A 26599-nucleotide genomic window follows, 5' to 3' on the forward strand; every position below is an offset into this window, starting at 1 on the left:
GGCTTACGTTTTATGGCCATAAATACCAACAAAAACCTCATATTTTTTTGTACAGGATACAGCCAGGCCCCATTCTGTTGGGCCTTGCATTGTAGAGTGTCTGTCCGTGCATGATACACAGTGGGGTACGGCTTGGCAGCCCGACTGATCTAATAGTATGGGCGTCACCTAATAGGCTGCGGGTTTGTGACTGTGTTATCTGTATGTGTGAACAGCGCTCTATGCAAGCCACTAGTGTGCAGTTTCATCATCTAGCAGTCTCCCCCCTCCATTCCATGGAGGTGTGTGTGTGTGTGATTTGCTCCTCCTGCACCTGTGATGCTTCCACTTTTGTTGGGGGTTTAGCTTTATCCTGGTAGAGTACTAGTTTTTGGCCTGGGGATGTACGCACTGCAGCCCATCTTGCTGTAAGTATTACTTAATTTTTGGAGGATATGCTCCTCTTTTTGTTGCTATTTTTATAAACCATAACATCAGAAATAAAATTAGGAAACAAATTATTCTGAATCTGTTGTCCAATTTCGAGATCTAAAGCCTGCTTTACACACTTCAATAAATCCTTCAATCCGTCGTCGGGGTCAAGTTGTAAGTGACGCACATCCGGCATCGTTCGTGACGTGTTTGCGTGTGAAACCTACATGCGATCGATATTGAACGAAAATACGGTGATCGCATACACGTCGTTTATTCCTCATACATTGGACGTTTGGTAGTACGAAACTAGTCAATTGTAACGTGTGACATCCCTCATACGATTTTGATGTCTGAGGCTATGTGCGCAGGTGTGCGCTCTGCACCGCAGCTTAAAAAAGGTCTGCTTCAGAGCGCAGCTGAAAAGCTGTGTTCTGAAGCGCCTCACAATGTCTGTCATTCACTAATCTCTGTCAGTCCGTCACTATCTCTGTCCCTCTCTCTCTGTCCATGTCAGTCTATCCCTCTTACCCCCTCTCTCATATACTCACCGATCCCCGATCCCCGGCGCGGCTCTGCACGGCATTCACACTGCTCCGGCGGCTTTTACTGTTTTGAAAAAGCCGGCCGCCCATTAAACAATCTCGTATTCCCTGCTTACCCCGCCCACCGGCGCCTATGATTGGTTACAGTGAGACACGCCCCCACGCTGAGTGACAGGTGTCACACTGCACCCAATCACAGCAGCCGGTGGGCGTGTCTATACTGTGTAGTGAAATAAATAAATAAATAATTAAAAAAAACGGCGTGCGGTCCCCCCCAATTTTAAAACCAGCCAGATAAAGCCATACGGCTGAAGGCTGGTATTCTCAGGATGGGGAGCTCCACGTTATGGGGAGCCCCCCAGCCTAACAATATCAGCCAACAGCCGCCCAGAATTGCCGCATACATTATATGCGACAGTTCTGGGGCTGTACCCGGCTCTTCCCGATTTGCCCTGGTGCGTTGGCAAATCGGGGTAATAAGGAGTTATTGGCAGCCCATAGCTGCCAATAAGTCCTAGATTAATCATGTCAGGCGTCTATGAGACACCTTCCATGATTAGTCTGTAAGTGACAGTAAAAAAAACACACACACCCGAAAAAAATCCTTTATTAGAAATAAAAAACACAAACAAATTCCCTCATTACCAATTTATTAACCCCGACAAACCCTCCATGTCCGGCGTACTCCACAGTCCTCCAGCGTCGCGTCCAGCTCTGCTGCATGGAGGTGACAGGAGCAGCAGAAGACACCGCCGCTCCGGTCACCTCCACGCAGGTAATGAAGACAGCCGTGCGATCAGCTGATCTGTCACTGAGGTTACCCGCTGTCACTGGATCCAGCGGTGGATGCAGCGATGGCCGCGGGTAACCTCAGTGACAGCTCAGCTGATCGCGCTACTCACCTCAGTTGCTGACTGAAGCTGACCGGAGCGGAGGTGAGTAGCGCGATCAGCTGAGCTGTCACTGAGGTTACCCGCGGCCACCGCTGCATCCACCGCTGGATCCAGTGACAGCGGGTAACCTCAGTGACAGAAGCTGATCGCGCGGCTGTCTTCATTAGCTGTGTGGAGGTGACCGGAGCGGCTGTGTCTGCTGCAGCTCCTGTCACCTCCATGCAGCAGCGCTGGATGCGACGCTGGACCATCCTGGATTACGCCGGACAAGGAGGGCTTTTTGGGGCTGATTAAAGTGGTGAACCAGGGTATATGTTTGTGTTTTTATTTATAATAAAGGATTTTTTCGGGTGTGTGTGTTTATTTACTGTAATTTACAGATTAATCATGGAGGGTGTCTCATAGACGCCTGACATGATTAATCTAGGACTTATTGGCAGCTATGGGCTGCCAATAACTCCTTATTACCCCGATTTGCCAACGCACCAGGGCAAATCGGGAAGAGCCGGGTACAGTCCCAGAACTGTCGCATATAATGTATGCGGCAATTCTGGGCGGCTGTTGGCTGATATTGTTAGGCTGGGGGGCTCCCCATAACGTGGAGCTCCCCATCCTGAGAATACCAGCCTTCAGCCGTATGGCTTTATCTTGCTGGTTTTAAAATTGGGGGGACCGCACGCCGTTTTTTTTAATTATTTAATTATTTATTTCACTACACAGAATAGACACGCCCACCGGCTGCTGTGATTGGGTGCAGTGTGACACCTGTCACTCAGCGTGGGGGCGTGTCTCACTGTAACCAATCATAGGCGCCGGTGGGCGGGGTAAGCAGGGAATACGAGATTGTTTAATGGGCGGCCGGCTTTTTCAAAACAGTAAAAGCCGCCGGAGCAGTGTGAACGCCGTGCAGCGCCGGGGATCGGGGATTGGTAAGTATGAGAGAGGGCTGCTAACTTCAGTAATTTAGGAGATTAGCGGTCACCGGTGAGTCCTTCACTGGTGACCGCTAATCAGGACGCGACACAGACAGAGCCGCAGCATGACCGTGAAGTCGGGTGAAGTTCACCCGAGTTCATTCTGACAGTGCGGCTCTGTCTGTGTCTGCTGTCATCTGCCATTCAGCTCTGCTACATGGCTGTCTGTGTCTGCTGTTAGCGGCCATGTAGCAGATCTGAATGGCAGATGACATAGTAAAAACGCATCCCTACACATTACACACGCTTGGCAAGTCAATAAATAAAAAAAAAAAAAAAAAAGGTGCCCAATGCATACGTCACAGAACACATGATCTAAAGGATCGCACATAACATTGATCAATTTAACATAGACTACTAACGCTCGTGTGACAGCAAATGAACGACCAACGTGAAATCTCATAAGATCCCATATGCAACCTGGGCGTGTCACATCGCAAATGCGATTGTACAACTAATTGCAACGTGTAAAGTGGGCTTAAGACAGATGGGAAAACCAAAATTCAGACACACTGCAAACTCCCAGAAATAAACAGTGAGATACTAAGGAGAAAAGCAAGAGAAGGAAGGCAGAAACAAAAAGACAACAAGGGTTAACACCACAACTGCTCACAGCAATAATGCACAACAACCACTAGTTATGTATCACAACAGCTCACCAGACCTGTATAGGTAAACTATAGCTGGAATTAATGGAATTATCCAGCCAGCATATACAGAAGGGGAGCGAATGATACTGGCTCCACTACAGCATGTAAACAAAGACACTAACAAGGAGCCCAGCAGAGAATAACTCTTGCTAGTCTTACTAAGTATGTGGTTCGATGCCTGCGTCTCCCTGCGCTGATCACAGATAACAGAGAAGTTAGCAAGCAAGAGTGCCAGAATGTGTAATTTCCACAGATCCTGATGCTGCCATGACAGTTGGCATGCCCTGCAAGCATCTCGTTGTGACATTGATCCACAACATAGACAATTTCAAAAAGGTTTTTTTTCGAAGATGAAAATATAATAGACACAGAAGCCAAATATTTAATGGGCTTGTTCGGGACTGTAAGATTGATGGCCTATCCTTAGGGGTACTTTGCACGCTGCGACATCGCAGGACGATGCTGCAATGCCGAGCGCGATAGTCCCCGCCTCCGTCGCAGCAGCAATATCCTTGTGATAGCTGCCGTAGCGAACATTATCGCTACGGCAGCTTCACATGGACTCACCTGTCCTGCGACCGTCGCTCTGGCCGGCGACCCGCCTCCTTGTTAAGGGGGCGGGTCGTGCGGCGTCACTGCGACGTCACACGGCAGGCGGCCAATCGAAGCAGAGGGGCGGAGATGAGTGGGATGTAAACATCCCGCCCACCTCCTTCCTTACGCATATCCTACGGAAGCCGCAGTGACGCCGGTAGGAGATGTTCCTCGCTCCTGCGGCTTCACACACAGCGATGTGTGCTGCCACAGGAGCGAGGAACAACATCGGACTGTCGCGTCAGCGTAATTATGGATTACGCCGACGCTGCACCGATGATACGATTACGACGCTTTTGCGCTCGTTATTCGTATCATCAAGCCTTTACACACTACGATGTCGCATGCGATGCCGGAAGTGCATCATTTTCAATTTGACCCCACCGACATCGCACCTGCGATATCGTAGTGTGCAAAGTGCCCCTTAGGCTTTGGAACCAAGCAGGTAGCATGGTCTTGCTATCTGTGCAGGTATACATTAGCGCTCCAATTCATCAAGACCGGAGATGTACACTGAAAAATGACATCAGGGACTGGCGTGATATTTCTGGTTTGTTATGAATTAGAGAAGCGGTGACATCACACCCGTCTTCTGGCCAAGCTCTGTCCATTTTTGCGAAGCTGGTTAAAATTGGCGTGAAACCTCCAAAAGTCGCACAATTTATTTTTATTTACATTTATTTTTTATTGACTGTAGAATGGCTATGATGTATCAATGTTTGGAATCAGCGGTACAAAAGGATGTTGATGAAATAGAGAATCATGACTGTAAGGCACTCGGTGTTAATAAGTGCTGAGAAAACCGTGCAATGTAAAAACAACAACGGTCATCATAATCAAAGCAAACAAGAGACTATAACAATATAGCTCTGCAGTGCAGCCAGGCCAACCATCTGTCCTTATAAAATCCTTCTCCAGTCTTCTTTCGAAGCTTATTGAGTAATTCACGGGGGGCAAAAAATGGGTTTTCAGGTTCCATCTGGTACCAAACATCAATGGTGTATTTACTAGTGTCAAGACCAACATAATACAAAAGCTCAAAAGGACCTATTGGGTAATGGGCTTCCAATTTCATTGCAACATCCATGTCTTCCTTAGATGCATGAGCTCTTTCGTGAAGATGCACAAATTCCATTAGGTATGGTACCAGAAGACGGTTAACAATGAACCCTGGGGTGTCGTTACATGACACAGGCGTCTTATCCAGTGCTTTATTGAAGTCCATGAGAGAGTCAGAAGTCGTTTGGCTAGTCATTGGTGTCTTAATGACCTCCACCAGCGTCATCATTGGTACTGGATTAAAGAAATACAGACCTCCAAACTGATCCTGCCTAGTTGTGGAGTTGGCTATGTCAGTTATTGCCAATAAGAATGTGTTGCTGGCAAATATGGTGCGTTCTGGTGCAAATTTGTCCAGTGTCTTGATTAGTGCGTTTTTCACTTCCAAGTTTTCTATTATGGCTTCCACCACCAGATCATTGCTGTGCACCACGGCCGCTGGGTCTGTGCTTGTGCTGAAGTTTGAGAGGGTTTTGTTGATGAACTGTGAAGCAGCCTCAGGCTTGTCCACAAACATCTTCTCAGTGACCCTTTTCAAGCTGTCCTCAATACTTTTTGCAGACTTTTTCAAGATGTCATCAGTCTGGTCCACTAAAACAAAAGTGTGTCTGGTTGCTGCAGCTCCTTGAGCTATCCCGACACCCATCAGACCTCCTCTGATCACAGTCATGTGCTTGATAGTCAGCTTCTTCGCAGTGGAAAAGGCGATGGCGAGGCCCTGTCTGCTTGTACTGCTGGGAGCTGAAGGACATACAAGTGATGTCAGCACAGCGCGCCATGATGATTTAGTCGCACAATCTTTTTTCACAACTCTGTGTTGCACAAAAAAATTGATTGAAAAGTGATTTCTGACAGAATTCTGGCATAATTGCTTTGAAGAATCAAGGTCTAGGTGTCAAATCTCCTTCTGTAGGTGTCTCCAATCCTTCCAGGGTAGTTTGCCAGTAGTTCACATTCTCTACAGCAATAATTTTATTAGATATTTTTTGGGAGTTTAAAAATTTGGTATCTCAGTGTGCGGCTGTAACTCTTTTTTTCCTATTATCTACACACACACACACACGCACACACACCAGCCTGTCTCCTCTTCAGCTTTATACTCCTGCAATTAAGAGACCTTTAGTCACATGATGTGATGTCAAAAAGGTTCTTAACCAGTCCTATAATCGATATATAAACACTGGGGCCACTAGGAGAATGGGGGCCCTGTGAAATTGCCCAGTTTGCTCTCCCTTACACCTAATACCAGTCCTGTATGCCAGCCTGTGTCCTGTTGAGTTCTTTTAGATTCATGCAATTAAGAGACCTTTGGTTACATCATGTCACATGACTTCATCAAAGGTCCTTAAACAATCAACTTCCGAATGCAACTGATGAGGTCCTTAAGAAAGTGGGGTTCCTGAGAAATTGCACAGTTTGACTCCTCCGAACGCTGGACCTGCCTGTAACTAGGGCTTAGTATAGGGCTTATTTTAAGGGAAACAGGGTATTCGTGAACCCTCTGCAGGTCTTTGAGTTGCCTTCACAACAACATAGAGAAGGGACTAGAAACAAACAGCAGAAGAAGCAGAAGCAAAGAAAATACAGCTGAAAAAACCAGAGCAGAAAGTCTAAAAATGTAAACACAAAATTAGTGCAGAAAGTACATGAGTAGATATCTCTTACTGGATAGAGCTGGAGGAAACACATCCTGAGGAACATCGGGGTCTTCTTGTTTACAGTCCTGTGGGAGAAGAGGACGGGGACATCTCTCTGGTGTTGTCCTCTTACTGGATAGAACTGGAGGAGACACATACAGGGACTGAATTTATTACTTACATACAGATAATTATAGGCAGTGGCGTAACTAGAGTGCGATGGGCCCCGGTGCGAAATTTAGACCTGGGCCCACCTCCGGACGTTGGTCAGTAGAGTTCTAAGTCATATATACATTATTTGTCTCCCAGACTGGGCCCTATTGTGACATATATTTGTCCCCCAAGGTGTGGGCCTATCCTGGTGTATATATATGCGTGCGCTCATCCAGCAGTGCAGGGAAATCATATTTCCCAGTACTATCGCAGAGGTTAACTATATCGGTGCGCTGTATGCGCTGATATAGTTAACAGTAGCGCAGCTCCGGTTGGGCGTTCTCTGAGCATGGGCCCCCCCTCCCTCGGTAGCTGCGCTACTGTTTGAAAGTAAAGTAACAGCTGAGAGGAGCCGGCTGTTTCTCTGAACGGCGGGCGCCAGCCGCGGGCCCCAAACCAGCCCGGGCCCGGTCGCAGTGGAGACCGCTGCGACCGTGGTCGTTACGCCCCTGATTATAGGCCGTGTGTATTTAGTCCTGTCTATTACCTGGTGATGTGAGGGGCTGGGGAACCTCCATCATGACGTCCTTGTACAGATCTTTGTGTCCTTCTAAATACTCCCACTCCTCCATGGAGAAATAGATGGCGACGTCCTGACACCTTATAGGAACCTGACACATACAATGATACCGTCACCCCCGATCCCTTCATAGCGTTACTGTATAATGTCCCAGCATTCCCAGCAGTGTCACCTCTCCAGACAGCAGCTCAATCATCTTGTAGGTGAGTTCTAGGATCTTTTGGTCATTGATGTCCTCATGTATCAGGAGGTGAGGTGGAGGCCCCGTGATTGGGCTCAGGGGTTTTCCCCATCCCTCAGACTCAGGGGCCTGACAGTGCTCACTAGAGGTCTTCTTCACTACTGTGTAATCCTGGTTATGGAGAGACATAGTAATAAATCTCACTACAGACATTTCCAGAGTCCTCACCTCTCCAGTTCTGTCCATCTGTAAAGGTTGCTTTACACGCGACGATATATCGTGCGATCGCACCCGCCCCGTCGTTAGTGCGTCACAGGCAATTTGTTGCCCGTGGCGCACAAAGTTGTTAATTCCCGTCACATGTACTTACCTTCCGCACGACCTTGCTGTGTGTGAGGCGAACATCCTCTTCCTGAAGGGTGAGGGACGTTCGTCGTCACAGCGACGTCACACAGTGGCCGCTCAATAGAAGCGGAGGGGCGGAGATGAGCGGGACGTAACATTCCGCCCACCTTCTTCCTTCCTCATTGCCGGCAGGACGCAGGTAAGCTGTAGTTCCTCGTTCACGCGGTGTCACACGTAGCGATGTGTGCTGCACCGGGAACGATGAACAACCGTCGCACAGAAGGAGGAACGACATTATGAAAATGAACGACGTGTCAACGAGCAACGATAAGGTGAGTATTTTTGCTCGTTAACACTCGTTCGTAGCTGTCACATGCTACGATATCTCTAACGATGCCGGATGTGCGTCATGGAATCCGTGACCCCCGACGACATATCGGCAGACATATCGTAGCGTGTCACGCTGCCTTTATTCCCATAGATAAGAATGATGTAAAGTGACGTCATCAGAATCTCTCACCTTTCCAGTAAGCCGGAAGAGGATCTCTAGGGTGAGGTGTAATATCCTCTCCGCCATCTTGTCACTGTCCATATCCATCCTTGATAGGTCAATTAGGAGAATTTTCTTATATAGAAGATCTCCACTGAGAGGATCCGATATTGTAGGGACCTGAATGTGGAGAAGATGACGATGTGACATCAGAAAGAATCCTGTACAGTAATATAATTACTGGAGACTTTATATGGCATGAAGGAGACGACAATTCATGGTTTTGGGGCTGCAGGAACCGAAATGAAGATTCTTGATCCAATAATATTAAGAAGCGGCTTTTACTTGACATGTATGGAACGTGACTATTTTATAATATTCATCGGTTTGCTTGTTTTGTTTTTTTGTTTGTTTTTTTTGTATGTTTGCAGGTTTTTAGCTTTGCAGACTTTTTTGGCCGATTTTTAAACTGCAATTTTTTAAAAAATATTTGCAAAATTACTGCATAATAATGACACTGAAAAAGACGTGGGTGTGCGGGAGGACGAGAAAACCAACCAGGGCCAGGAAGCTGCTGCCAAGGCAGATAACATAATAGGATGCAGTGAACGAGGCACAGATGCTCCGAACAAGAACAGTTTTGCCTCTATACAAGTCACTAGTGCGGCCACACTTAGAATATTCTGCACAATTTCGGGCTCCAGTGAATGAGGAGGACATAACTGAACTAGAGCGGGTGCAGAGAAGAGCGACCATTAAAGGAATGGAAGGACTACACTAGGAGGACAGGTTAGCAAGCGCGGGATTATTCATTTGGAAACACAAAGGCTACGGGGCAATTTTATTACAATGTACAAGTATATCAGGGGCATTACTGAGATATTTCTAATTAGCTTTTTACAACTGAGGCCTGCAATGATGACAAGGAGGTTAAGTCATAATCACAGATGGGGATTCTTTACTGTAAGAGCAGTGAGAATATGGAAATCTCTGACACATGATGTGATAAATGTTGATAGACTACAAAAATTCAAGGCGGGCTTGGATGCCTTCATTAAAACATATATTATTGCAGGTTATCAGTAGTAGATTTTGTGATGGGACATTGATCCAGGGAACTAGTCTAATATTTTTAGAGTCATGAAGGCATTTTGCCCCTTGTAAAGGTATTCACACCCCCGGAACGTTTCCACTTATTTTAGCGTAATACCCACAAATGTAAATGCCTTTTTTTGTGATTTTATGTGATATACCAGTATTAAGTAACAAGTATTTGTGGAGTGTAAAGGAAATGATAGATGGTTTTCTACATATTTATAACTATATTAACTATAAATCTGAATATTGTGACGTGCATTTGTATTAAGCCCCTTGTAGTATGATGCCCCTGAGTGACCAATTGCCTCCAGAAGTGACATAATTAGTAAATTGAGTCACCTGTATCATTTATTCTCAGTATAACTACAGCTGTTTTGTGAAGATTTCACGAGTTTTGTTTGAGAACATTAGGGATCAAACAGCATCTTGAAAACCAAGGAACCCACCAGACAGGTCAGGGATAAAGTTGTGGAGAAGAGTAAAGCAGGGTTTGGTTATAAAAAAATAGCCAAAGCTCTGAACATCTCACTAAGCACTTTTCAATCCATCATCCAAAAATGGCAGGAGTATAGTATGGAGACATGAGGGTCATTGGGTACGGTAGAGTGCTGGCCTAGCTGTCTTCAGAAAGACCGATCAGACCAGGGCTCATCCAACTGAACGCCCACACTCCTTCCTTGTGGGCAGGACACTACTCAGACGACACAGGGTGAGGGAACCACACCTTGGTAAGATGTTATTGGTTCACCAACAGGCAAAAACGTATCGTACATTTACAGAAAGACCACAAGGTGGTACAAGCGACAGAATCTCACCCATCTGTTGGCTCGCGAGGGATTAGAATCTTTGTGACTTCGGGGCTTCCTGGGCTAACTATCCCAGTCAGTAGAACCCTGGTTTTAACGAGCACCCACTGAGAGGAGATAGCGGCAAGCTTAGAAAGATGACTGAGCACAGCAAGATATGTAGCCAGTCAACTGAATGATCCTAACCTGGGTTCTCCAGGCACAATTGTGGGCTCACCAATGAGCAGTGAAGCATATCTGTGATCCTCCAGCTGAAAATGTGGATCCTAGGCTGATGTCCTGCAGAATGAATGTGGTGACAGGAGCAAAGCTCTTTTTATACCCTCAGTTTTCATTTCAGGTTATTGTGTCTTACAGTATTGGTGGGAGATGGCTCTTCTCTCATTGATTCAGTTCAATCTGACTGCATAATATTCCTGTTATTTATGTAGTCAAAGAGGCTGAGGCAATCATTATTTAACAGACAATAGGGTTCCGGTCAGTCTGACATGAAAGAATGGCTAACTTCTCTTACTTTGCCAATCAAAGGCACAATATGTGTGGCCTAATTAAGAACAGTACACCCCTCACATAAATCTCCAGATGCTTGGTTGTCACATAAAGCACAACTGCAAAACGACAAAGACATGGCCGTCCACCTAAACCAACATCCCAAGCAAGGAGAGCACTAATTATAGAGAAGCAGCCAAGAGGCCTGTGGTCAGAGGAAAAGCAGGAGAGATCCAGAGCTCAGGGGGAGAATCTGTCCACAGGACAACTATAAAGGCCACTTTACACACAACGACTTCGCTAACAAGATTCGGGTCACGGAATTCATGATGCACATCCGGCCTCACTAACGACGTTGTTGTGTGTAAAACGTACGAACGACCGCTAACGATCAAAAATACTCACCATATCATTGATCGTTGACACATCATTCTAATCTCTAAAATCGTTGCTGCTGCAGGTACGATGTTGTTCGTTGTTCCTGCAGCAGCACACATCGCTATATGTGACACTGCAGGAACGAGGAACAACATCGCACCTGAGGCCGCCGGCAATGAGGAAGGAAGGAGGTGGGCGGGATGTTTGTTGCACTCATCTCCGCCCCTCCGCTTCTATTGGGTGGCCGCTTAGTGACGTCGCTGTGACGCCAAATGAACTGCCCCCTTAGAAATGAGGCGGTCTGCCGGCCACAGCGACGTCGCTAGGCAGGTAAGTATAGTGTGACTGTTCCTAGCTATGTTGTGCGCCACGGACAGCAATTTGCTAGTGATGCACAACCAACGGGGGCGGGTACGCTCGCTAGCGATATTGGTACCAGTATCGCAGCGTGTAAAGTGCCCTTAGGTCATAAACTCCACAAATTTGGTCTTTATGGAATAATGAATATTTTTAAAAGCAAAAGAATAAGAATTGAAAATTGCTTCACAGACGCCTCCATCCAATTTACCTGAGATAGAGCTGTTTTATAAAGTAGAAGGGACAAAAATGTCACCTCTAGATGTGCAAAGCTGGTAGACACATCCCAAGAGATTGGCAGCAGTAATTGTAGTGAAAGGAGGTCCTGCAAAGTATTCACTCAGGGGCTGAATACTAATGTACATCACAATTTGCAGAGTTAAATTTCTTAACATTTTTAGAAATTCATGTATAATTTCCTTTATACTTCACAAATGTTTGCTACTTTGTGTTATCACATAAAAACCCAATAAAAATCCATTTTTTGTGGCTGTAATGTGAAAAAATGTGGAAAAGTTCACCGGGTGTGAATAGTTTTTCTTGCACCATTTTGAAGAATTTGAAACTAAAAAATAATAAAGGAAAGACAAAAAAAGTGACTTAGAAAACACCACAATTGATGAGTTGGATGTAAGTTTTGTGGTGCGGAGCCCGTTATACCGGCAGACGGAATATGACCGGAGGCAGAAATATTCAGGGAAAGGAAAGATTTTACACTTTCTAGATAAATCCTGTCTCTTCCCGGGATGTAACGGCCTCTAATGCCGGTGTGGCACCCCTGACCTGGTCAGGCGCCACTGAGTACTGTACACATGCTGGGTCAGTGCTTCTAGGTGGTTCCAAAGGCTGAAATAGGGTGTGTACGCACAGACACATAGCAACCAGGTCTCCCACACACTAGAGGGGACCCTCTGGCAGACCCAAGAGGGGGCGTTCCTCCACATCTCAGCTAGTGATGTAGGGGAGGAGCTGGAAGCTAGGTTGCAGTGGCTGTCAGGAAAAGTGAGAGGAGTAGAGCCAGTCTGATAGTGAGTGTGGTGGCAAGCAGGCACACGGGACGCTAGTCAGACCCTGCACGTGGAGTAGCCATTAGCGGCGGAGAACGGTCACCAGCAAGTTCGACAGAAAGACGCTGAGGAAGTCAGCTGGTCGTGTATGGAGACTTCTGGTGGCTAGGCAAGCACGAGGAACAGGTCCCTAGAGCCAGACATCCATTTAGTGGTCTGCTAAACCTGCCGGTGAGGGGACAAGAAGTCCCGCACCAACCAGAGTCCGAGCATCAGCAGCAACGAGGGGGCCCATAAGGAGGATCGAGCCTGGAGCCATCTTACTTGGTCCACGCTGCCAGCAAATGGGCCATAAAGGGGAGAAAAGGCAGTTGCGACTTCCCTGGCTGAATCCCACGGTACTTCAAGTCAGGGGTTATCTGAAACAAGAAGTGCTAGGAAGGCGAGTTAACGGTTACCCTTAGACCAGCCTGAAGGATACCTGGTTCCACCTGGTTCATCTCAGAATCGCCCGGGTTACCTCACAATAACACCTGAAAGTGAGTAAACAAGCTGAAAGACATCTTGGACTGCGACTGAGTTATTCTGTGACCTGTTGCTCCACACACACTCAAGCCCCTGGGGCCAGCCTCACTCACGGGAAGCCACACCACCTGACTGCAGATTCCATCAGCCCCAGACGCTCGTTAAACCTGCAGTGGCGGTCACCCATAACCCTGACCGAAAACCGTGAGTGGCGTCACGACTTCCAGGTAAATAAACCTGACATACCTGTTGCCAGCGGCAGCCAAGAGAAGCTCCTGTGGGTCTCAGAAGGTGAAGCGATGTCCCTGGGGCGACCGCCACAGGTGAGCGACACACCGGGATCACACGGCCGGATAAAAAAATCATCACAGCTTCATCCAGAAAACTAGGACAAGTCTTTTCTTATTTGTCATCCATATACAATCCGGTATTTACAGCCGCTATTAATAATTTACAAGACCATTTACAGCTTCCTTCATTACAGAACTGCAATGTATCCGTAACACAATGTCTGCTGTATGGTGGAGCTGGTGGGAATCTGATAGTTTGTGCAGACACAGACCTGAATGGACGAGTCTCCTCCGATTTACAGAAGGCACTAGAGGATGCTGGGATTATTCTCACACGCAGATTCAGTCAGTGAGAAAGAAAAATCCCCATCTGCACTGCCACATCCAATAAGGCCTTGTGCGCACTCGGCGTTTTTGCCGCGTTTTTAGCGGCGTTTTTTACCGCGTTTTTGTGCTGAAAACGCAGTGACATTGCTTCCCCAGCAATGTCTATCGGTTTTCATAAGTGCTGTCCGCACAAAGCGTTTTTTTGTAGCTGCGTTTTTGTGGTGACCACAAAAATGCAGCATGTCAATTATTTCTGCGTTTTTCACCCATTGAGTTCAATGAGATGTTCAACAACGCAATTAAAAACGCATATAGCCGCGTTTCTATGACTAAAAACGCAGCTATAAACGCAAGGGGTTGGTACTACAGTGACGTGTACAGGAAGAGGATTCCTTCTGTTGGTAAACACAGAAGCATGAATCCTCCCGGTACCGTCACCGCTGCGTCCACAACCCGCCCGGTGCCATGTCAGCTCCGTGCGGCGCCATGTCTGGGCGGGAGGTGGAGGCAGCGGCGAAAACCAAAGTAAACAGTAGAAAAAAAAAAAAAATGTCATACTCACCTGTCTGCAGGGTCCCGGTGCCATGTCCGCTCCCAGCCCCTGTCTCGGTACCGCCGCTCTGGCTGTGTGCAGTCTCCCCGGGGCACGTACGAAGCTTGCAGGACCTGGCGGTGGATCACCTGATGCAGTCACCTGACGCATCAGCTGATCGATTCTCGCGGTGTCGCCGGCTTTTTCGCGCCCGGCCGGCTATCAGCTGATCCTGCCGTCAGGGGACTTCATCAGCTGATTACCGGCAGCTCCTGCAGCGATGGGACAGGATCAGACTCCCGTCCAATCGATCGCTCCAGGAGCTGCCGGTAATCAGCACATAAGTGAGTATTTATTTATTTATTTATTTTTTCTACTGATGCATCAGCTGATTGTATAATCGGCTTTTATACAATCAACTGATGTGTCATGTGATTCACGTAGTTTAACCTGACACGTCATCTGATCGCTTTGCCTTCCAGCAAACCGATCAGATGATATTGGATCCGGATTGGACGGCGCGGGACCCTAACCCAGGATTACTGCGGAGGGGGGTTTATTTCAATAAAGATGGAGTCACTAATTGTGTTGTGTTTTATTTCTAATAAAAATATTTTTCTGTGTGTTGTGGTTTTTTTTTTTTATCATTACTAGAAATTCATGGTGGCCATGTCTAATATTGGCGTGACACCATGAATTTCGGGCTTAGGGCTAGCTGATAATATACAGCTAGCCCTAACTCCATTATTACCCAGCTAGCCACCCGGCATCAGGGCAGCTGGAAGCGTTGGATGCAGCGCCAGAAGATGGCGCTTCTATGAAAGCGCCATTTTCTGGGGTGGCTGCGGACTGCAATTCGCAGTGGGGGTGCCCAGAAAGCTTGGGCACCCTGCACTGTGGATTCCAATCCCCAGCTGCCCAGTTGTACCCGGCTGGACACAAAAATTAGGCGAAGCTCACGTCATTTTGTTTTTTAATTATTTCATGAAATTCATGAAATAATTAAAAAAAAAAGGGCTTCTCTATATTTTTGGTTCCCAGCCGGGTACAAATAGGCAGCTGGGGGTTGGGGGTAGCCCGTACCTGCCTGCTGTACCCGGCTAGCATACAAAAATATGGCGAAGCCCATGTCATTTTTTTTTTTTTTTTGGGCAAAAAACTGCATACAGTCCTGGATGGAGGATGCTGAGCCTTGTAGTTCTGCAGCTGCTGTCTGCTCTCCTGCATACACTAGTGAATGGAGGATGCTGAGCCTTGTAGTTCTGCAGCTGCTGTCTGCTCTCCTGCATACACTAGTGAATGGAGGATGCTGAGCCTTGTAGTTCTGCAGCTGCTGTCTGCTCTCCTGCATACACTAGTGAATGGAGGATGCTGAGCCTTGTAGTTCTGCAGCTGCTGTCTGCTCTCCTGCATACACTAGTGAATGGAGGATGCTGAGCCTTGTAGTTCTGCAGCTGCTGTCTGCTCTCCTGCATACACTAGTGAATGGAGGATGCTGAGCCTTGTAGTTCTGCAGCTGCTGTCTGCTCTCCTGCATACACTAGTGAATGGAGGATGCTGAGCCTTGTAGTTCTGCAGCTGCTGTCCTGCATACACTAGTGAATGGAGGATGCTGAGCCATGTAGTTCTGCAGCTGCTGTCTGCTCTCCTGCATACACTAGTTCAGCAGCTGTCTGCCCTCCTGCATACAATGAACATTTTGGAGAAGGAAATGACATCAGACCTTTTTTTTTTTTTTTTTTTCATCAACAATCTTTAATGGCATTGTGCACTGATTAAAAACGCAGTGAGCAAAAACGCAGCAAAAAACGCACCAAATCGCGGCAAAAACGCATGCGTTTTTGTCGCGTTTTTTAGCCGCAGGTGCGTTTTTTGAGACAAAAACGCACATAAAAACGCAGCGTGAAAAAAACGCCTAGTGCGCACATACCCTAACAATGGTCTGAGGGCAAGACGTTGTGTTATTTTATGGACAGCACTGAAAATACAGTAGTGTGAACGAGGACTAAAAGGAATCATCAAAGCTCTTATCTCTCCTAATCCTGCCATCTCCACCGCTCTCATTACACAAGTATAACACATATAATACTGGAGGATAAAACAAGACTGAGCACAAGACCTTCACAGCCGTCTACACATCATAGGGAGATTTCATGGCACCTTCTCTCCATCTACCTGATGATCCTGAGGAACATCGGGGTCTTCTTGTTTACAGTCCTGTGGGAGAAGAGGACGGGGACATCTCTCTGGTGTTGTCCTCTTACTGGATAGACCTGGAGGAGACACATACAGGGACTGAATTCATTCCTTACATACAGATAATTATAGGCCGTGTGTATTTAGTCCTGTCTATTACCTGGTGATGTGAGGGGCTGGGGAACCTCCATCATGACGTCCTTGTACAGATCTTTGTGTCCTTCTAAATACTCCCACTCCTCCATGGAGAAATAGACGGTGACGTCCTGACACCTTATAGGAACCTGACACATACAATGATACCGTCACCCCCGATCCCTTCATAGCGTTACTGTATAATGTCCCAGCATTCCCAGCAGTGTCACCTCTCCAGTCAGCAGCTCAATCATCTTGTAGGTGAGTTCTAGGATCTTCTGGTCATTGATGTCCTCATGTATCGGGGGGTGAGGTGGAGGCCCCGTGATTGGGCTCAGGGGTCTTCCCCATCCCTCAGACACAGGGGCCTGACAGCGCTCACTAGAGGTCTTCTTCACTACTGTGTAATCCTGGTTATGGAGAGACACAGTATTAAATCTCACTCCAGACATTTCCAGAGTCCTCACCTCTCCAGTTCTGTCCATCTGTTATTCCCATAGATAAGAATGATGTAATGTGACGTCATCAGAATCTCTCACCTCTCCAGTAAGCCGGAAGAGGATCTCTAGGGTGAGGTGTAATATCCTCTCCGCCATCTTGTCCCTGTCCATATCCATCCTTCACGGGGCAATCAGGAGAATTCTCTTCTATAGAAGATCTCCACTGAGAGGATCCGATATTGTAGGGACCTGAATGGGGAGAAGATGACGATGTGACATCATAAAGAATCCGGTGTAATAATACAATTACTGGAGATAATAAGGGGAAACATATAATGAGAACATTCTGGGGGAACATTATACTGTGTGAGGGTAAAAAAGGCCAGGGACTGAGGGCAGAAAGGGGCCGAGGACCGAGGGCAGAAAGGGGCCGAGGACCGAGGGCAAAAAGGGGCCAAGGACCGAGGGCAGAAAGGGGCCGAGGACCGAGGGCAGAAAGGGGCCGAGGACCGAGGGCAGAAAGGGGCCGAGGACCGAGGGCATAAAGGAACCGAGGACCGAGGGCAGAAGGAGGCCGAGGACCGAGGACAGAAAGGGGCCGAGGACTGAGGGCAGAAAGGGGCTGAGGACTGAGGGCAGAAAGGGGCCGAGAACTGAGGGCAGAAAGGGGCCGAGGACTGAGGGCAGAAAGGGGCTGGGGACTGAGGGCAGACGGGTTTCCTCACTTCCGGCCTCTCATAGTTGGGGCGTTTGTATCTATCAGAGGAAAAGGAACAAAAACCTCACGATTCATAGAAATCAGCGAGAGAAAAACTCCAAGAAAGTCTCAGAGCTGAAGGGGTTAATGCCGCCTGCCCCAGAAATGGGGAATCTCCACACACCTCCACCTGCAGAGCCGCACACTAGATATATAATACCCCGCACCTACCTCCACCTGCAGAGCCGCACACTAGATATATAATAACCTGCACCTACCTCCACCTGCAGAGCCGCACACTAGATATATAATACCCTGCACCTACCTCCACCTGCAGAGCCGCACACTAGATATATAATACCCTGCACCTACCTCCACCTGCAGAGCCGCACACTAGATATATAATACCCTGCACCTACCTCCACCTGCAGAGCCGCACACTAGATATATAATACCCTGCACCTACCTCCACCTGCAGAGCCGCACACTAGATATATAATACCCTGCACCTACCTCCACCTGCAGAGCCGCACACTAGATATATAATAACCTGCACCTACCTCCACCTGCAGAGCCGCACACTAGATATATAATACCCTGCACCTACCTCCACCTGCAGAGCCGCACACTAGATATATAATACCCTGCACCTACCTCCACCTGCAGAGCCGCACACTAGATATATAATACCCTGCACCTACCTCCACCTGCAGAGCCGCACACTAGATATATAATACCCTGCACCTACCTCCACCTGCAGAGCCGCACACTAGATATATGGCTGCTCTGTGCTTACAGGCCCTGTGATGATGTCACATGGAGGGGAGGAGTCAGGGTCACATGATCAGCTCCTCAGTGTAGTCCTGGATGTGATGAGGCGCGGTGTCAGTGGACGGTTAAACTATTATTGCATATGTATGTGACCCCTGTTGCGTATGTATGTGACCCCTTCACACGCTTATTTCGATCTTTGCTTTATTGAATTCTTTATTGATAAGTTCAGGTGAGGAGAAGATTTGTTGAGCGACTTTAAAATAGACGTTTGGACCTGATCGGTCTTGATCACAAGTTGCTGAAAATGTGTGTATAACGTATATGGAGCAGAGACGCATGTGTACGATGTGTACGGAACAGTGCTATGTGTGTATGATGTCTACGTAGCGGAGCTGTTTATGTAGCGGAGCCGTTTGTGCATGATGTGTATGTAGCAGAGCTGTGTGTGCATGACGTGTATGTAGTGGAGACGTGGGTGCATGATGTGTATGTAGCAGAGCCGTGTGTGCATGATGTGTATGTAGTGGATACCCCCTTTTACCACTTTATTAATCCCCAAAATAACCGTGCAGGTCTAACATAATCTACACGAGGTTCCACGACGATTCAATCCCTGCTACATGTAAAGTTACAGCGTGCGATCATGCCACATGACTATCCGCTATGAGGTTCAGGCAGAGACTGATCAGCGATCAGTGGTGTCGTCACTTAGGTTAGCCGCGGCCACAGCTGGAGGTTACCACGGTCCTCCACTTGTAACTGCAGGTAACTTGACCTCAGGTGACTTCAGTGACCTCACCTGAGTTCATTCAACGCTCATCATGCGACTCACTCAGTCTGTGCTTGACCATCACAGTGTACGTAGGAAATACTGTGGAGAGAAGCGCAGAATAGGGTCTTACCAGGTAACAGATAAGCCAAGGTAATTTAAACCCAGAACTGCTGCTTTTGAATCCAGTAATTTGCATGATTTCACGACAAATGTCATTACCACATACAGTAATGACAGTGTTTTTATTAGAAATCTTTTGGAAAAACACTGAAACATGTTATTAAAAGATCCTATTTTAAAGGATGTTATGCCTACTCATCCAGGTATCACTTTTAGAAGGGCCCCTACCCTGAGAAATATTGTAGCCCCCAGCAGGTTGAGAAGTTCCATGGGTATGACGTGCCCACGGGGTCTTGGGGATTACTCGTCACCGGGCCGGTATTGGTTTGGGATGTCACAGCGGCCGTGCCCAGTTCCATGACCCCAGCGGTGTCAATAATAGTGGAGATGGGGTGTGGAGTTTGTATTTGTGATGACATCTGTGGTATGTGGCCAAGTATTAGCCGCCGCTGCGGGAGGTCTTCTCTGGGGCGGATGATCACGCAGCTCGGATGGTACAGCTCTCCACAGGCAGAGCTCAGACCCCAGGGAGGATGTTGGGAGTAGTAATCGCCTATGGCGCAGGGGTGCGATGATGGGAGCGCCAGCAGTGATGGGACAACATAGAGATTGCAGTCATCAAAGTTCTTTACTCACTGAGATTACACCGCCTTTGCAGTGCCGTGCTCTGTTGTTATGGTCTCCAGCCAATCCAGGATAGTTAGGAAGTCGAGGCTGGTGTTTTCTTCTCTGTGTCCTTTCCAGTGGTCTTCCTTCCACCCTAGCTTATGGACTGTGGAATGGGTCACGGGTGGTTGCTGCACTCCTCATGAACCCTGGGATTCCCCTTCTTCCTAAGAACCCGGGTCGAGCCTCCAGCTCCGGACCTTGGGCCCCTATCTGTCTTCTTTTCCTGACGTCTCTGCCTGATGCCTTATCGACCCCCTTCCTGGGTGTCAACCTGGCACTAACTGAATTTTGTGTGAGATGGCTCCTAACTTCCCCTGAAGGTGCCCCGCCTTCTGTGCTGCTGAACTAGTGGGCAGGAGGTCCCATACCTGTGATGGCCACCCCCGGCACCTACCCTGGCCTGTCCCAGTGAAAGAGCTCTCGTGTTATGTGTTAGATTTGTTATAGTGGTTTACCGGTGATGACCTCCTCAGTATCCAAGATGAATACTGTCAGGGCCAGGCGGACGGGCAGACCCAGGAAGTGGATCCACTGGGCCGAACTCCAAGATGGTGGTAAGGAGTCCGGTAGCTGAAGCACTATAGGCAGCTGAACAGTCCGTGCATATGAGGATAACGGAGAAGTCCCTGGGACCACGGAGTCACTGATGGTAGTCCGGGTGACGCAGCTCAGGTTCGGAAGCCGAGATGATGTCAGGCGGGGTCCGGAACCTTTGGAGCGAGATGACGGGTCACCGCAGGGATCCGAGATGGTGCGGACTGTCAGATGGCAGATGAACAGCGTGCGGGGTTTGGGATTCAGCAGGACCGGATGGCGAGGCAGGATCAGCTCTAGAAGAGAGATACGTGAGTATGGCAAAGCAACACCAGGAGACCTGACTCCTAGCTTGGAAAACACGAAGATCAGGCCCCGCCCCCTTGGACATTAAACCCCTTTATACCCTGTACCTGTTTGCATCATTTCCTGTTAATGGACGCTGGCCCTTTAAGAAAGGGTCAATGACCGCGCGCGCGCCCTAATGCGCATGCGCGCTGCCCGAGTGCCAGAAGCCAGAGCAGGAAGCTGCGAGGAGGAAGCAGCAGGGACGGCCTGGGGCTGAGAAGCCGACGGGCGCCGGGAGCGGGGGCCAGGACGCCGGGGACGCGCTGGCAATGGAGGCAGGAGAGCGGGGAGCGGCGGTGACCGGACCAAGGAACCGGGAAGCGAGGCAGGGGAGCCGGGGAGCGTGACAGGTGAGCCGGAGGGCAGCGCAGGGGACCCGGGGAGCGTGACAGTACCCCCCCCCACGCCCCCCTCCCCGCAACCGGGACAGGAAGGCACGGATCAGCGGAGTGCCCACATTCTCCCGAGGCTCCCAGGACCTATCCTCAGGACCATACCCAGCCCAGTCCACCAGGAAGAACTGTCGACCTCGTACGGTCTTCATGGCCACGATATCCCTTACCGCATAGATGTCGTCATCGGCAATAGGAGGAGGAGCCGAACTGGCAGCAGCGGAGAAGGGACCAAGGACAACCGGCTTGAGCAGGGAGACGTGGAAGGAATTGGGTATCTTCATCGTGGCCGGGAGCTGTAGCTTGTAGGAGACCTCATTGATCTTGTTGAGGACCTTAAACGGCCCGATGTAGCGAGGACCCAGCTTGTAGGATGGTATCTTCAATCGGACGTACTTGGAAGCAAGCCAGACTAGGTCTCCAGGAGAGAAACACGGAGGGTCCAGACGTCTCTTGTCTGCGTGTCTCTTCATCCGCAGGGAAGCACGCCCAAGGGACGCCTTGACAGAGTCCCAAATGGTAGCGAAGTCACGGGCTACAGTATCAGCAGCAGGGACATCCGAAGAAGGGGATATAGGCAATGGGACGGAGGGTTGAAGTCCGTAAACAACATGGAAGGGAGAGCTGGAGGACGACTCACTGATGTGGTGGTTATGGGAGAATTCAGCCCAAGGAAGAAGCGTGGACCAGTCGTCGTGATGGGCGTTGACATAGTGACGTAAGAAGGATGTCAAGATTTGATTGACCCTCTCCACTTGGCCATTAGACTGAGGATGGTAGGCAGAGGAAAAGTCCAGAGTCACTCCCAGATGTTTGCAGAGCGCCCTCCAGAAGCGGGAGGTGAACTGAGTTCCTCTATCGGATACGATGTGAGATGGAAAGCCATGCAAGCGGAAGATGTGCTGTATGTAGGCTTCCGCGAGTTCCTGAGCAGAGGGCAGTCCAGCCATAGGGACGAAATGAGCCATTTTAGAGAACCGATCCACCACGACCCATATGACTGTGTGTCCGGAGGACAATGGCAAGTCCGTAATAAAGTCCATCGCTATGTGATGCCACGGAACTGAGGGTATCGGCAGAGGCAGAAGACGGCCATATGGCAGGTGTTTGGGCGTCTTGTTCCTGGCACAAGAGGAGCAGGCAGAGACAAAAGCAGCGACGTCCGTGCGAAGGGATGGCCACCAGTAATGACGTACAATCGCACCCCATGTTCTCTTCTGGCCAGCATGACCGGCTGTTTTCGAGGCATGACCCCAGTGTAACACTTTTTGCCTGTCAGTCTCAGAGACATAGGTCTTCCCGGGCGGTATCTGGGCCAGGGTGACAGGAGCCACCGGAATGATTTTGCTAGGAGAGATGATGGGTTGGGTAGTCTCCTCCTCCTGCTCCATGGGCATGAAAGACCTAGACAAGGCATCAGCGCATACATTCTTGTCCGCGGGTCGGAAATGGAGCTGGAAATCAAACCTGGCAAAGAATAAGGACCACCTGGCTTGCCGTGGGTTCAGTCGTTGAGCGGACCGCAGGTATTCCAGGTTCTTGTGGTCCGTATAAATAATCACGGGATACACTGCTCCTTCCAGAAGGTAGCGCCATTCCTCCAGAGCCAGTTTGACCGCCAATAGCTCTCGGTCACCGATGGTGTAGTTGCGTTCAGGCGCTGAAAAGCTCTTGGAGAAGAAACCGCAGGTCACCATCTTCCCGGAGGAGGACTTCTGCATGAGCACTGCTCCGGCTCCCGAGGAGGAGGCATCCACCTCCAAGGTGAACTGGCGGTTTAACTCCGGACGGTGGAGTACAGGAGAGGAGGCAAATGCCCGCTTCAGAGAGTCAAATGCGGCGTCGGCCGCAGGTGACCAACGTTGGATTGCCTTCAGTCCAGAAGGAGGAAGCCAGTTGAGGATGGAGGAGACCTTCTTTGGATCCATCTGCAGCCCGGTATCAGAGATGATGTACCCCAGGAAGGGGAGAGAAGACTGCTCAAAGACACACTTCTCGTACTTGGCGTAGAGACGATTCTCTCTCAGTCTTTGTAGAACCAGCTGTACGTTCTCTCTGTGGGTCTGGAGGTCCGGAGAGAAGACAAGGATGTCATCCAGATACACTACTACACAGACGTAAAGAAGGTCCCGGAAAATGTCGTTCACCAATTCTTGGAAGACTGCTGGTGCGTTACACAGGCCGAAGGGCATCACGCAGTATTCATAATGCCCATCACGAGTATTGAACGCGGTCTTCCATTCGTCCCCAGAGCGGATGCGAACCAGATTGTAGGCACCCCGAAGATCCAGCTTGGTGAACACACGAGCTCCTCTAAGTCGGTCAAACAATTCGGGGATGAGCGGCAGAGGGTACTTGTTTTTTACGGTGATTTGATTCAATCCCCGGTAATCTATGCATGGGCGTAAGTCGCCCTCTTTCTTCTTGACGAAGAAGAAGCCTGCTCCCGCAGGAGAGGAGGGCCTCCGAATGAATCCCCTTGCCAGGCTCTCTGTGATGTAGGCAGACATGGCCCTTGTTTCGGCTGGAGACAACGGATATATCCGTCCTCGAGGTGGTGTTGTTCCTGGGAGCAGGTCGATGGCGCAATCGTAAGGACGATGCGGCGGAAGTACCTCAGATTCCTTTTTGTCAAAAACGTCTGCGAAGGACCAATAGGCCGAGGGCAGTCCCGGTAGGTTCTCTGGAACCGGAGGTCGTCGGATGGGTTGTATGGACTTCAGACACTTCTCATGGCACGAAGAGCCCCATCGGGTGATTTCGCCAGTGCCCCAGCTGACAGATGGTTCGTGTGTCCGCAACCAGGGAAGTCCCAGCAGGATTTGATGGGACATGTGTGGAAGGACGTAGAGAGCTATGTTCTCGGTGTGCAGGGCACCGATACGCAGTTCGACCGGCCTGGTGATCCAGGAGATGGTGTCAGAGAGGGGTCTCCCATCCACAGAGGCAATCACCAGGGGCTTGTCGAGTGGAGTAACAGGCACCTGGTACTTGTCCACCGTGGCCTGCTGGATGAAATTGCCTGCTGCTCCGGAATCGAGGTACGCCTCAGCCGTGAACCGCGTCTCTCCCGTTGTCACTTGCACAGTCCACATAACCGGGTCTGAGAGAGTCCCAGCACCTAGGGTGGCCTCTCCTACCAACCCTAGGCTTTGGAGTTTCCCGGCCTCTCAGGACAGGAGCGTAGGAGGTGTGTGCCCTCTCCGCAGTAAAAGCAGAGACCTTTGGCGAGCCGCTCTGCTCGACGTTGTTCAGACTGTCGTACTCGGTCGATCTGCATGGGCTCGTGGACGGGATTCCCAGCTGTTGATGACTGTAGTACGGAGGGCTTCTGCGGAGGAGAGGAATGCCGTACCGGACGTCTCTCACGAGACAGCTCTTTGGAGCGCTCCTGAAAACGAATGTCCACTCGAGTCGCTAGGGCAATCAGGGCATCCAGAGTGGACGGCACGTCACGACCTGCCAGCTCATCTTTGATGCGACCCGAGAGTCCTTCCCAGAAGGCGGCTGTTAGGGCCTCGTTATTCCACCCGAGTTCTGACGCCAAAGTACGGAAACGGATGGCGTATTGACCCACCGTCAGTGTTCCTTGACGTAACCGGAGAAGGGATGAAGCAGACGCAGAGGCGCGTCCCGGCTCGTCAAAGGTGCTGCGAAAGGCCTGCAGGAACTCTTGAAGATCCTTGGTCATAGGGTCCTCCTTCTCCCACAAGGGGTTCATCCATGCCAGTGCCTCGCCCTCCAGGTGAGACATTATGAAGGCGACCTTGGCTTGGTCGGAGGCAAACAAATGTGGCAGCTGCGTGAAATGAAGGGAACATTGGTTTATGAAGCCCCTGCAGGTCTTGGGATCTCCGGCATAACGGGGTGGTGAAGCCAAACGGAGTCTGGAAGCATCCGAAGAGGCTGCCACGGGTGCGGGAGCCATGGATTGACTAGTGGAGACCTGGGACGCAGAAGATGGGACCGAGACTTGTAGCGTGGTCAGGCGGGCGTCCACGGAAGTCATAAAGTTCAGCATGCGGGTCTGGACTTCACGCTGGCGTTGGAGTTCCTCTTGCAAGGCCGCTAGTGCTGCAGCGGGATCCATGGCCTGATCTTACTGTCGGGGCCAGGCGGACGGGCAGACCCAGGAGGTGGATCCACTGGGCCGAACTCCAAGATGGTGGTAAGGAGTCCGGTAGCTGAAGCACTATAGGCAGCTGAACAGTCCGTGCATATGAGGATAACGGAGAAGTCCCTGGGACCACGGAGTCACTGATGGTAGTCCGGGTGACGCAGCTCAGGTTCGGAAGCCGAGATGATGTCAGGCGGGGTCCGGAACCTTTGGAGCGAGATGACGGGTCACCGCAGGGATCCGAGATGGTGCGGACTGTCAGATGGCAGATGAACAGCGTGCGGGGTTCGGGATTCAGCAGGACCGGATGGCGAGGCAGGATCAGCTCTAGAAGAGAGATACGTGAGTATAGCAAAGAAACACCAGGAGACCTGACTCCTAGCTTGGAAAACACGAAGATCAGGCCCCGCCCCCTTGGACATTAAACCCCTTTATACCCTGTACCTGTTTGCATCATTTCCTGTTAATGGACGCTGGCCCTTTAAGAAAGGGTCAATGACCGCGCGCGCGCCCTAATGCGCATGCGCGCTGCCCGAGTGCCAGAAGCCAGAGCAGGAAGCTGCGAGGAGGAAGCAGCAGGGACGGCCTGGGGCTGAGAAGCCGACGGGCGCCGGGAGCGGGGGCCAGGACGCCGGGGACGCGCTGGCAATGGAGGCAGGAGAGCGGGGAGCGGCGGTGACCGGACCAAGGAACCGGGAAGCGAGGCAGGGGAGCCGGGGAGCGTGACAGGTGAGCCGGAGGGCAGCGCAGGGGACCCGGGGAGCGTGACAAATACTGCACCCCAGATGAGGGCCGTCTCAGATGTCAATCTTATTTTATTGTATACCTGATAGAATGCGAGTGTAATAAACAGTATGTGGGCAGAACCCCTCAAACACTCCATGCGAGTGTAATAAACAGTATGTGGGCAGGAGCTCTCAGACACTCCACAACAGACTTCATTCCCACAGGCAGAATATCAAAACTGTTTTTTACTACACGGACTCTCTAGGCATTGTACGGTAGTTCATAATAAAAATATGGCTTTAAGGGTGACCCCATCGAACAGATCCCTCCTAATACCCCTAATAGAGTGGAGGTATTA

At 49.7% G+C, this 26599-nt stretch overlaps 1 protein-coding gene and 1 pseudogene across 1 annotated transcript in view; both read right to left on the reverse strand.

Moving 5' to 3' along the window:
* LOC142258789 (uncharacterized) overlaps positions 1-26599 on the reverse strand; it is an 81228-nt gene that overhangs the window by 12110 nt on the left and 42519 nt on the right. Inside the window, exon 5 of the mRNA XM_075331385.1 lies at positions 6792-6905. Coding sequence (XP_075187500.1) covers positions 6792-6905 — 114 coding nt within the window. The remainder of the gene's footprint in view (positions 1-6791; positions 6906-26599) is intronic.
* Positions 4921-6419, reverse strand: LOC142258783 (hydroxyacyl-coenzyme A dehydrogenase, mitochondrial pseudogene; annotated as a pseudogene).

Source organism: Anomaloglossus baeobatrachus (genome assembly GCF_048569485.1).
Source record: "Anomaloglossus baeobatrachus isolate aAnoBae1 chromosome 5 unlocalized genomic scaffold, aAnoBae1.hap1 SUPER_5_unloc_11, whole genome shotgun sequence".
NCBI lineage: Eukaryota > Metazoa > Chordata > Amphibia > Anura > Aromobatidae > Anomaloglossus > Anomaloglossus baeobatrachus.